This window comes from Sorex fumeus, unplaced genomic scaffold (assembly GCF_029834395.1).
Source record: "Sorex fumeus unplaced genomic scaffold, SorFum_2.1 ptg000201l, whole genome shotgun sequence".
In the NCBI taxonomy this organism is placed as follows: Eukaryota; Metazoa; Chordata; class Mammalia; order Eulipotyphla; family Soricidae; genus Sorex; species Sorex fumeus.
This window is the reverse complement of record NW_026606258.1, coordinates 616,843-629,336: the sequence shown is the minus strand read 5'-3', so window position 1 is coordinate 629,336 and position 12,494 is coordinate 616,843. Positions and strand designations below refer to the sequence as shown.

At 51.0% G+C, this 12,494-nt stretch overlaps 1 protein-coding gene across 1 annotated transcript in view; it reads right to left on the bottom strand.

Moving 5' to 3' along the window:
* The window catches only part of AK7 (adenylate kinase 7), a 74,569-nt gene that overhangs the window by 41,062 nt on the left and 21,013 nt on the right, over positions 1–12,494 (bottom strand). The window contains exons 6-9 of the mRNA XM_056108273.1: positions 9,989–10,069; positions 3,335–3,423; positions 2,016–2,106; positions 1,325–1,402 (exon numbers count right to left, since the gene is read on the bottom strand). Of these exons, the coding sequence (XP_055964248.1) occupies positions 1,325–1,402; positions 2,016–2,106; positions 3,335–3,423; positions 9,989–10,069 (339 nt within the window). The remainder of the gene's footprint in view (positions 1–1,324; positions 1,403–2,015; positions 2,107–3,334; positions 3,424–9,988; positions 10,070–12,494) is intronic.

The following is a 12,494-nucleotide window of genomic DNA, read 5'->3' as shown; positions in this document are numbered from 1 at the left end:
CTGCTCAGAGGCCACCAACGAGATCAGACCGTCCTAAAACTTTCTCAGATGCAACGTCTGTGCGCGACATACTCAGTTTGATAACCAGCCACTGAGATGGTTCAAAGGGCTGAGCACATGCCTTGCACGTGGGTGACCTGGGTTCGATGCCCAGCACCACGTGATTCTCTGGCCATTGCCAGGACTGACCCTAGCACCGCCTGGTGTGGCCCCAACCTCCACTGGCCCCCAACAATTCCTTTATTCTCAAAGCAAGCTTAAAGAACACACTACAAGCCTCCGTTAGTTTGGGCTTGAAATAATAATAACTTCCGTTAGTAATGGAATTGAAATCTGACGCTCCCACTCGGTTCAAAGAAGCCAAAGTAAATGATATCCAGTGATTGTACAGTAGCTCCGGGCCAGAGTGACAGAAAGCAGGGAGGGCGTTTGCTTTGCATGTGACCAACAAGAGTTCGATCCCCGGCACCACATATGGTCTCCTAAGCACTGCCAGGAGTGATCCCTGAGCACAGTCAGGACTGAGCACTGTTGGGCATGGCCCCCCAAAACTAAAAAACAAACAAGCAACAAAACCAACCCTGAGCACAGTTCTTCTAGAGTTGCTCTACCTTATTATTCCAATTTCTCAGTTCTACCCACAGGTTCAAAGATATTATGAACAGGGGTCAGAGAGATAGTACAATGGGTAGGACACTTGTCTTGCACAAGGATGAGCTGGCATATGATCTCTGGACCTGCCAGGAGTCATTCCTGAGCACAGAGCCAGAAGCAAGCCCTGAGCACTGCCCGGTGTGGCCCCCAAACAAAATTTAAATAAATTCAATTAAACTTTATCAGAAGAATGTATGTCCGAAAAGAACTGCGTGTAGGGCGTTTAAGACTATCTTCAGCTTCAGGCATCTGTTAGGAGTCTTAGAACGTCCCTTCCTCCCGGATGAGGGGCAGACAACCACCTATACCTCCAAGTGCATTTCCTGACTACAATCTTTTCAGTACAGAAAGCAGTCAGAAGAGGACAAGCATGAGTGTACTTGGAGAAAATGTGAGGTTAGCAGGGAGGTGCCAGGAAGGTCACTGAACCCCTAAGCTTGCAGAAGCTCTATGTGTGGGGACGAAATCTCTTCCACTCACTTTTTTTTTTTTTTGCTTTTTGGGTCACACCCAGCGATGCACAGGGGTCACTCCTGGCTCTGCACTCAGGAATTATCCCTGGCGGTGCTCAGGGGACCATATGGGATGCTGGGAATCAAACCTGGGTTGGCCGCATGCAAGGCAAACACCCTACCCGCTGTGCTATCACTCCAGCCCCTCTTCCACTCACTTTTAAGTCCTTCGTTAAGAAAGCATTTTCTTTGGGGACCTTCTGAATCTTCCCTGGGCCGGTACTTTTACTGATGCACTATAAGGAAAAAAACACACAAATGTTATTTGGTTCATCCACAAACTTTTCTATACAACTCCACAAATATAACGAAATAAAAACAATGTTTTTATGGGTTGGAGCAATAGTACAGTGGGTAGGGTGCCCATCTTTACAGGGGTTGGTTGACTTGGGTTTGATCCCCAACACCACAAATAGTCCCTGGAGACCACCAGGATTGATCCCTGAGCACAGAGCCAGGAGTAACCCTTGAGCTTCGCTGGGTGTGACACTGCCCCCCACCCCGTCCCCCCAAAAGAAAACAAAAGAAAAGAAAGTAGTTTATTTCAGAAGAACAGGAGGAAGAAGGCTGTGGAGGAAGGAGGAGAAGGAGGAGGAGGAGGAGGAAGAGGAGGAAGAGGAAGAGGGAGGAAGAGAAGTAGCAGGGCGGGTGATGGGAGGAGGAGGAGGAGGAGGAGGAGGAGGAGGAGGAGGAGGAGGAGGAGGAGGAGGAGGAGGAAGAGCAGCTAACAGTGGCGCGAAGTGGCAGTGGTGGTGGCAGTACGTGTTGGGGTGGTGGTGGCTGCGGTGGCCGGGCAGTGACAGCGGTCACGGTAGTCGTGGCCGCTGGAGTGGCTGGTGGCCGCCTCACCTTGATGATGTCCTCCAGGGTGACCACGGACTCGTCCACCGCGAGCAGGTAGTGGATCTTGGGCGCGTGATCGATGACGTTCTGGATCACTCTGCGGGGACAGGGACAGGGTGCGGGAGGGAAGATCACGGCACGCGCAAGTCACCTACTGCCCAGCCCGTCCCGGTACTTCAGCGCGTGACCACAAAACGAGAGGGAGAGAGAGAGAGACACAGAGAGAGAGAGAGAGGGAGGGAGAGAGGGAGATAGAGACAGACAGACAGGGACAGATAGAGACAGATAGAGACAGAGAGAGAGAGAGAGAGAGAAACGGGAGAGAGAGAGAGGAGGAGGAAGAGACAGAAATGAGAGAGAGAGAAAGGGGTAAAGGGAAGGAGGGAGGGAGAAAGAGAGGGAGGAAGAGAGAGAGGGGAAGAGAGAGAAGGAGAGAGAGACAGAGACAGAGACACAGAGACAGAAAGCGGAGAGGGAGAAAGAGGGGGGGAGGGAGAGAGAGAAAGGAGAGAGAGAGAGAGGGAGAAAGGGGAAGGAGGGAGTGAGAGAGCAAGGGAGGGAGGGAGAGAGAGGGGTGTACCAGGGAGAGGGCTGGGGTGCCCCTGAGAGGGGAGGCAGGCGGCCCAGCACCCGCCATGGCCCCGGAAGCTCCCAGGAGAGCCAGCCCGGGTCAGTGGGTTGTGGACTCAGATCAACGCAAAGAGAAGCTTTGCCCCAGGAGGCCCAGAACAATCCATTCCTCCTTTCCCGAAAGCGGACGGTAGAGGCTGGAGCGATAGTACAGCAAGGAGAGCGTTTGCTTGCACGCGGCAGACCTGGGTTCGATCCCCAGCATCCCATATGCTTCCCCGAGCACTGCCAGGGGTGATCTCTGAGCGCAGACACAGGAGTAACCCTGAGTACCACCAGATCCACCCTCTCCTGGAAATAAGTCCCCCCCTCAACAAAAAGTGGAAGAGAAGCAAAATCAAGGTTCCAAAAGGTGAGCCCGAACACGTGAGCACAGACACGAGGCTTTGAGGTGGGGCCCTTCCATCAGGGGCGAGCGGGGAGAGTGGGCAGGCTCTGGTCCTCGGTGCTTCCAGAGCCATGGAGCGGTGGGGTGAGGGTGCCTGTCCCCCAGGTGGATCCTGGTTCCATCCCGGGCATTACATATGGGCCCTCAGGTACTGCCAGGGAGCAGGGATGGCCCAGAGTCCCTCAGGGTCTCACCCAACTGTCCCTCCCACCGTAATGGGACTCCTGGTGAGGGTTCACACACACCCATGCACGCCAGTTCACTGCAGGAGCTAAGGCATCATTGATTCCCTCCCCCAGGGGCTTACCCGGCTAGATCAAGAACATGAATTGTCGGAATGATGTTCAGTCCATTGCCAAACACTGGTAACGCGGGGACCTCACCAAGCCAAGCCATCTATAAGAAAGGAAAGCACAAGTTCTTCTTATTTTTTATTTTATTTTAGTTTTTAGCTTTCTGGGTCACACCCGGCGATGCTCGGGGGTGACTCCTGGCTCTGCACTCAGGAATCACTCCTGGAGGTGCTCAGGGGCCCATATGGGCTGCCAGGGATCGAACTGGGTTGGCCATGTGCAAAGCAAACGCCCTCCCTGCTGTGCTATGGCTCCAGCCCCCAGAGTGAACCAGTGGACCCACCGAGGGGGAGTCAGACGTGTTGGCAAGATCTCTCCGGTGAAGGGTTCAACCCAGGAAACGCTCTGTAAGATCAGCTGGTGTCAAGGAGAGCTCCACAGACTGTGCACAGGCTCTGCACACAGGGGCTCCGGAGCACAGAAGGGAGCAAGCCCCCAGCCCCGAGCACTGGGCCCTGAGCAGCGCCGAGTACAGTCTCCAAAGTCAATGAGTAAATTTCAGCCAGGATCTTAGAAGACAGAAGGAAGATCGTGTTTCCGCCCACGCTTTAGAGTTTATATAACCTATAAAACTATAGGGGCTGGAGCGATAGCACAGTGGGTAGGGCGTTTGCCTTGCACACGGCCGTCCCAGGTTCGATTCCCAGCATCCCATATTGTTCCCTGAGCACTGCCGGGGTAAGTCCTGAGTGCAGAGCCAGGAGTGACCCCAAAAGCAAAACAAACAAACAAACAAAAACAAAAACAAAACAACCAAAGCCTATAAAACTATAGTTTGGGGGCTGGAGTGATAGCACAGTGGGTAGGGCGTTTGCCTTGCACGCAGCCGACCCAGGTTCGATTCCCAGCATCCCATATTGTTCCCTGAGCACTGCCGGGGTAAGTCCTGAGTGCAGAGCCAGGAGTGACCCCAAAAGCAAAACAAACAAACAAACAAAAACAAAAACAAAACAACCAAAGCCTATAAAACTATAGTTTGGGGGCTGGAGTGATAGCACAGTGGGTAGGGCGTTTGCCTTGCACGCAGCCGACCCAGGTTCGATTCCCAGCATCCCATATTGTTCCCTGAGCACTGCCGGGGTAAGTCCTGAGTGCAGAGCCAGGAGTGACCCCAAAAGCAAAACAAACAAACAAACAAAAACAAAAACAAAACAACCAAAGCCTATAAAACTATAGTTTGGGGGCTGGAGTGATAGCACAGTGGGTAGGGCGTTTGCCTTGCACGCAGCCGACCCAGGTTCGATTCCCAGCATCCCATATTGTTCCCTGAGCACTGCCGGGGTAAGTCCTGAGTGCAGAGCCAGGAGTGACCCCAAAAGCAAAACAAACAAACAAACAAAAACAAAAACAAAACAACCAAAGCCTATAAAACTATAGTTTGGGGGCTGGAGTGATAGCACAGCGGGTAGGGCGTTTGCCTTGCACGCAGCCGACCCAGGTTCGATTCCCAGCAACCCATATGGTCCCCTGAGCACTGCCAGGAATGATTCCTGAGTACAAAATTAGGAGTAACTCCTGAGCATCGCCAGGTGTGACCCGAAAAGCAAAAAATAAAAAATAAAAAAACTATAGTTTGGATTTAGAGCTTGTGAAAAGCATCCAAATGAGAGGCTAGAGCCATAGTACAGTGGAGAGGGTAGTTGCTTTACACATAGCAGACCTGGGTTTGAACCCCGGCATCCCATATATTCCCCTGAGCACCGCCAGGAGGGATCCCCGAGTGCAGAGCCAGGAGAAATCCCTGAGCATCACTGGGCGTAGCCCAAAGAACAAAACAACAATTAAAGAAAAGCATCCAAGTAAGTAGGGTCAGGGACTGGATCTACAGAGCTAGAATGAGGAGAGTTTACTGGAGACTTATGGTTGCAGGTCCTTGGCCCTGCACACAGGCGTGAATAGACCAACCCAGGAAGGGTGTGTGGATAGGGATGGAGGCTGGGAGCAGAGGCCTGCGGGCGGTGAGTCCCACAAGGGTCAACTGATTCCCAGCACTCGGAGGGGGTTCTGGGCAGGGTCTGCTTACTTCCCTGCCCACTGTTCTCCTCGGGGACCACCCAGGTCTCAGAGGGGAGGAAGCTGCTTCCTCCGCCTACCAAAATCCTTTGGGCTCATCCAACAGGGAAAGTGACCTGCAGTCAACAGGAAAAAGCCATGGGACGGCAGAGCAATAGTACCGCAGGATGGTCACATGCCTTGTACGGGGTGGGTTGGGATTCCATCACACCCCCCCCCCAGCACTCCCAATGGGTCCCCTGAGTGCTGCAAGGAGTGACCCAGAAAGCAGAGTCAGGAGTAACCCCCAAGCATCACTGGCTGCGACCCCCAAATTAACAACTCCAAAAACTTACACAAAAATTTTCCTTATGTGAAAAGACCCTTCACAGACATGATCCTTCCAGGGACCATGTTGAGGGGCATGCAGGAGCCCTGGGGGTCCCCAAATACCTCTGGTAGGGGCCCCATCCAGCACCCAAAGCAAACAGACACCCTCTACCCAATAGGTCATCTAGGGCTGGAGAAAGAGCAAACGGGCTGAGTATATGGTTTGCATGTGTGAGTCTTGAGTTCTCACCCTAATTCCATACACCCACTCCCTCCACCCCACCCCAAGGGGAAGTAGTCTCTAACTACTGGCCCTGGCCCACAAGCAAATGAAAAGAGAGCTCAGGGGGTTGGAGCACAAGTTTTACATATGAGAGGCCCTAGTATGGTCCCTCGCACTGCATACTTCCCTGAGGACCATCAGTGCACTGCATATTTCCCTGAGGACCACCAGTGCACTGCATACTTCCCTGAGGACCACCAGTGTACTGCACATTTCCCGGAGGACCACCAGTGCACTGCAAACTTCCATGAGGATCACTAGTGCACTTCATACTTCCCTGAGGATGATCAATGCATACCATCCTCCCTTGCATACCACACCAGGAGTAACCCCCAGCGGTGAGCTGAGAGCAACTCCTGAGCAATGCAGGGTGTGGTCCTAAAACAACAGTGAATGCAGTCTGGGGCCTGGGATTAGGATAGGGGCCTGAGTCTTCAAAGGGGAGGGGGCAGATTCAGAGAATGATAAGAAGGGCAGATATTTGATAATTAGATGGTTGTCATTCCAGTCACCTTCTGTGGATTGGGAAAAAAACAACCACACACAAAATCCAGGGAGTTGATGAGATAGTACAAGAAAGTAATACACTTTTGCTTTGCAGGGGGCCAAAAAAACAAACAAAAAAAAATCCCTTGAAGCCATCTACATGAACCTTTATCTAAACTATTTTAGGTTGTGAAGGGATAGACAAACATCTAGGCTGGAGTTTGTTTAGTCTTAACTAATCTTCCTTGGAAATCTCTGCAAGCCAGGCTTGAGTGGGTAGGGAAAACGGTGGGGAGGGCACTTGGCTTGCATGTGGCTGACCGTGGGTCAATCCCCAGTACCCCATATGGTCCTCGGAACCTCACCAGGAATGATCCCTGAGCCCAGAGTCAGAGCCAGGAGTAAACACTGAGAACTACTGAGCGTGTCCCCCCCCATAAAAAAAAACTGCCTGCCAAAGAGACATATTTGGGGGAGATGTGTTCTGTTTAAAAAATAATCATAAATGAAGAGCTGGAGTGACGGTACAGCTGGTAGGATTTGCCATGTACGTGTCCTGCTGACTTTGTGATCACTCCCACCCTTCTAAAGACCCAGGTTTGATCCCCGGCATCACGTCTGGCCTCAGAGCTCAACAGGAGTAATCCGTGAGCACAGAGCTAGGAGCAAGCCCCGAGCATCACCGGGTGTGACTCCCCAAACGAAACAAAAGAATAAAAATAAAATTAGAAGTAAAAAGTGTGTGTGTGTGTGTGTGTGTGTGTGTGTGTGTGTGTGTGTGTGGTGCCCACTGCCTGCCGGGTTTTCCACCAGAGGAAGGTTTTTCACCTTCCACTCAACTGTCAGAGCCCGGGGGCCGGAAAGATAGCACAGTGGGTAGAGCACTTCTTGCCCTGCGACAACCAGGGCTTGATCCCTAGGACCCCCTAGGGACCTTGAGCCCACCGGGAGTGATCCCTGAGTGCAGAGTTCAGGAGTCAGTCCTGAGCACCACCAGGTGTGACCCAAAAAACAAACAAAAAAAGTAACAACCTGAAACAGACCTTCCTCATAAGGAAACCACCTTCCCAGCCCACTGTGCTTCCTGATGTATTAGAAGTGGAGGGCACACTGGCTGTGCTGGGAGCTACTCCCAGCTCAGTGCTCAGGGGGTTGTTCCCCACAGTGTCGTCCTTCCTGTTTGTTTCTTTGTTGGGGGGGCCCACACCCAGCAGTGCTCAGGGCTAGTGCTTGCTCTGTGCCCAGAAGTGCCCCCTGGTGGTGCTCGGAGCACCAGACGTGGTTCATAGCAGGCACAGGACTCGGGCTGGGAGCAGCCGAGACAGGCAGGAAGCAAGGGAGCAGAGCTGGCGTGGCCAGACCCAGAAAGACTTTATTTGGGGAAGAGACAGGAAGGGAATTTCGAGAAAGCAGGGGAGCTCCCAGGTCATGAGTGGGGTCTCCGTAAGAAGGGTTCCAGACCGAAATCTCCAGACTCTCACAGAGTCGGGGGATGGGCAACCTCCCCCCCATGTCCTCGTTCTTCTGGGAGCCTGGCAGTCACACCCAGGAACTGCCTCTGGTGCCATATAAACTCATTAATGGCCATGATCCAGAGACTCACACCTGAATCTCAGAAGAGAGCTGCAGAGATGACTCCGGACCTCAAAGTCACCATCCAGTTAAAAAATTAACTCCAGCTATATCACTCCATTAAAACTTTAGAATTCCTGCCACATTTCATACTCTCCATCACTGATATACCAGGAGTAGCACACCACATTGGATGGGATGTGAAGCAGAAGGAAACCCATCTCGATTAAGAAAATATTAGCCCATAAGGTTTACCCTGTAACAATATGTTCACTTTATCACTTGACTTCCCGTTAATCGTCGATTTGCTCGAGCGGGCGCCAGTAGCGTCTCCATTTGTCCCTGTCGCGTGCTAGTGTAGCCCAATGGCATCTGTTCACTCTGGGAACATGAAGAGCCTCAAACCGATCGTTCATGATCTTGATGAAGAAGTCTGACCATCTGGTAGGTGGGCGGCCACGCGGTCTTCTGACATCCCGTGGAATCCAGTCGATAACGGCTCTAGTCCAGCGGTCATCTCTAAATCTCATTACGTGACCAGCCCATCTGATTTTTGACGCCTTGGCAAATGAGACAGTGTCCCTGATTCTTGATCATCGACAGAGGTCGAAACTCCGGATTCTTTCTCTCATTTGAGTGAAATGTGGTATTCCAAACATAGCTCTTTGGGAGACCCGAATAGCGTTCTCATCCAATATGTTAGTAATCTCTTTTACAAGAGTTTGATCACTCCAGGGTAAGATACAAAAATCTTCACATATTTAATCTTTTTGGCTTTTGGGTCACGACCAGCAATGTACAGGGGTTACTCCTGGTTCTGCACTCAGGAATTACTCCTGCTGGTCTCAGGGGACTATATAGGATGCTGGGGTTTGAACCCGGGTCAGCCGCCTACAAGGCAAACTCCCTCCCCGCTGTACTATTGCTTCAGCCCCATACACTTTCTTTTAAGGAAATCTTTTTTTTTTATCATTTTAAGCCAATAATCGTAATAAGCAATACATAATAAATCATTTAGGGCCTGCTATTGGGGCAAGCTTGGGTGGTGATCGGGTTAATTGGAAATAATGGTGGTGGGAAGGTGTGATGACGGTGGGCTGGTGCAGGAATATTGAACGTAATAAATCATTGTGAACAACTTTAGAAAAATAGAATTAAATTTTAAAACGCATTAACAACAACAAAAGGGTTCCAGAGAAAGATAAACAATTCCATACTCTTTTAACAAAGGGGAGGGCGCTGAGTGAGCATTTCTTTACCAAGTTCCAAGAATGGGGGTCACTACATGAGGATGCTGAAATGACCTGCTACTGGGGTCCCGCCCAGCTCACAGGCACCACCTGGGCCTCCCTTGTGCCATTCCATGCCGTTTCTCTTGGGCTCTATTCCTAAGCTCCCTCATATTCCAGCCTGTTTGTTCCCTTTTTGTCCCTCCCAGTGGTGTTAGGGGTTAAACCAGAGGGTCGCTGGCTGCTTGCAAGGCAAGCACCTTACTCTTTTGGTTTATTTTTGTTTGAGGGCCACACCCTCTGGTGCTCACTCAGGAGGACCTGATGGGATGCCGAGATCAGACCAGGAGCTGAGCTGGGTGCGGGCGAGGCCAGTGTCCTCCCCCCTGAACTATCTCTTCACCCACCCGGCCTTTCTCTTGGTAGTTTCCACAGTATTGTCAACATGGGGCATATTCCACAATTACCAACTACTGTCCTCTCTGTCCATGGCCATGTGAGGGGCGTGTCGTAAGAAATGCCTTGGCAGGTGACTTTGTTGTGGTACAAAAGTCACAGTGTGATGTCCAGGTCTCATCCCCGGCACCCCGTATGTTCCCTCCAGCCGGCCAGGAGTGATTCCTGGGTACAGAGCTGGGGGTAAGCTCTGAGCACCACAGGGTGACTCCCTCCTCACCCCAAAAGCCCCCTCGCCAAGGGTCACTGAAAAGTCCTACCTTAAAAAACGCATGTAGGATGCCTCCTTCCAATCCATATTGAAGTCCCGAGGCCACTACGTAAGTCGCGAATTTTCTGGGCTGTTAGATAAAAATACAGAAAAATCAAAATGTGATTATCATGGAGCACATCCAACCAGATTATTTCAGCCATGAAAACTAAAGTTCAGCTGTTCTGGAAGTCTCTGCAACCACGATGGCCTCCGAGGGTGGAGACTGGGGGAGAAAGAGCAGCTCTGAACCCCCAGGGCCCAGCTGTTCAGGAGAACCTCTGAGCACTTTGAATGGAATGGGGGTGTGTGGTGGTGGGGGGAGGAGGGAGGCTTTTACTGGGGCTGGAGAGATCTATAAGACAGATCACTGTGTTCATCCATGGTGCTTCAATATCTCCTCCTCCTCCTCTTCCTCCCCCTCCCCCTCCCTCCTCTTCTTCTCATTCTTTTCTTGGGTCACACCTGGCGATGCTCAGGGGTTACTCCTGGCTCTGCACTCAGGAATCACTCCTGGCAGTGCTCATGGGACCATATGGGATGCCAGGGACAAGACCGACCCAGGTTGGCGAAGCAAATGCCCTCTCTGCTGGGCTGTCACTTCAGCCCCCACGTCAATATTTTCAAGGATGAAAATAATGAATCGTAAAGGTGCTCCGACTCAGAGTTGGAAACAGAAAAGGTTATTGTTGGGCTGGAATGACAGTGCAATGGGTGGAGCACTAGCCTTGCATGCAGCTGACCCGGGTTCGAGCTCCGGCACCCCAGGTGGAACTGTGTCAAGAGTGGTCCCTGAATACGGAACCAGGAGTCAGCGCTGAGTACCACTGGGTGTGACCCTCATCCTCAAACAAAAATAAAGGTCCTGATAAGAAAAGGGACATCAAGAGTCCAAGGCTTTCCCGTGACTACACCCAGCTTGTACATACATACATGTATGTATGCAGAGAATTCCAGGTCAAGACAGTTGAGAGAAACTGTATAGAACCTGCCCCCACTCCAAGCCATTCCCTACCCCACACCCCTGCAGAAGTCCATGTTCTCTCTAGAACATTGTTCTCTTCCTCTCCACTCACATTCCACATTTCTCTTAAGTAAATTCCTTTTTTTTTTCTTTTTGGGCCACACCCGGCGATACTCAGGGGTCACTCTTGGCTCATGCACTCAGGAATTACTCCTGGTGGTGCTCAAGGGACCATATGGGATGCTGGGAATTAACCCGGGTTGGCTGTGTGCAAGGCAAATGCCCTACCTGCTGTGCTATCACTCCAGCCCCAGGTCTTTTTTTTTTCCTTCTTATATTTGTTTATTGAATCACTGTGGGAAAACTTACAAAGCTTTCAGGGTTTTTTTTTTTTTTTTTGCTTTTTGGGTCACACCTGGCAATGCACAGGGGTTACTCCTGGCTCTGCAATCAGGAGTTAATCCTGGTGGTGCTCAGGGGACTATATGGGATGATCGAACCTGGGTTGGCCACGTGCAAGGCAAACGCCCAACCCGCTGTGCTATCTCTCCAGCCCCAAGCTTTCAGGTTTAAGTCTCGGTCATACAATCATCAAACACCTTTCCCTACACCAGTACTCATTTTTCACCATCAAGAACCTCAATATACCTCCCTTCCACCCCTCCCAATGCCTGTGAGGCAGATGATTTCCACTTAACTCTTCTCTACATTGATTACATTCATTATTTTGACAAAAGATGCGCCATTATTGTTTAGAGTCCCCCCCCCCCCCCAACAATCAGAATTGCTGAAAAGGCATTGTGAAATATTTTGTTTTCTATAGCTGGTTATGAGAATCATATAAAGTGACACAGTTACAATTGTGGATTTCTGCAAAGAGCCAGATCATTAGGAGATTGGTTTCTGTGTGTCTGGTGTTATGGCTGTGCCAGAGAGCCACTCATGGGGGCAACTCGTGACCTCGGTAGGGCGTGAAGGACGAGCCGGTACCGCCCCCTTCCCATGAGACTGCAGTTGCCCGTCACCGCTGGCTCATACCTGGCTTTCCTATAAGCTCTGAGGTGGCGGCCACCTTGCTGCCAGAGGGGAGGGGAGGATAAAGGCGGAAGGGAGCTAGACTAAGTCCTTTTGCCTCTGGAGCCATGGCCGTGCTAAAGAGCCGCTCGTGGGGGCAACTCGTGACCTCCGTAGGGCACAGGTCTTTTTTTTTTCCTCCCTTTCTTTTTCTTTTGGTCTTTGGGTCACACCCCACAGTGCTCAGGGATCACTCCTAGCAGGGCTCAGGGGGTCATATGGGATGCTGGGGATCGAACCTGGGTCAGTTGCATGCAAGGTAAGTGTCCTCCGTGCTTTCTACCACTCCAGCCCTGACTGTATTATTTAGTGCGTGGGATATATTTAATGTTTTATTATTAAATATTAAATAATATGAAATGGTTTTAGTATTAAATATTAAATAATTTGATATTATTAAATATTAAATTGGGCTGGAGCGATAACACAGCGGGTAGGGCGTTTGCCTTGCATTCAGCCAATGCGGCCAACGTGGTCG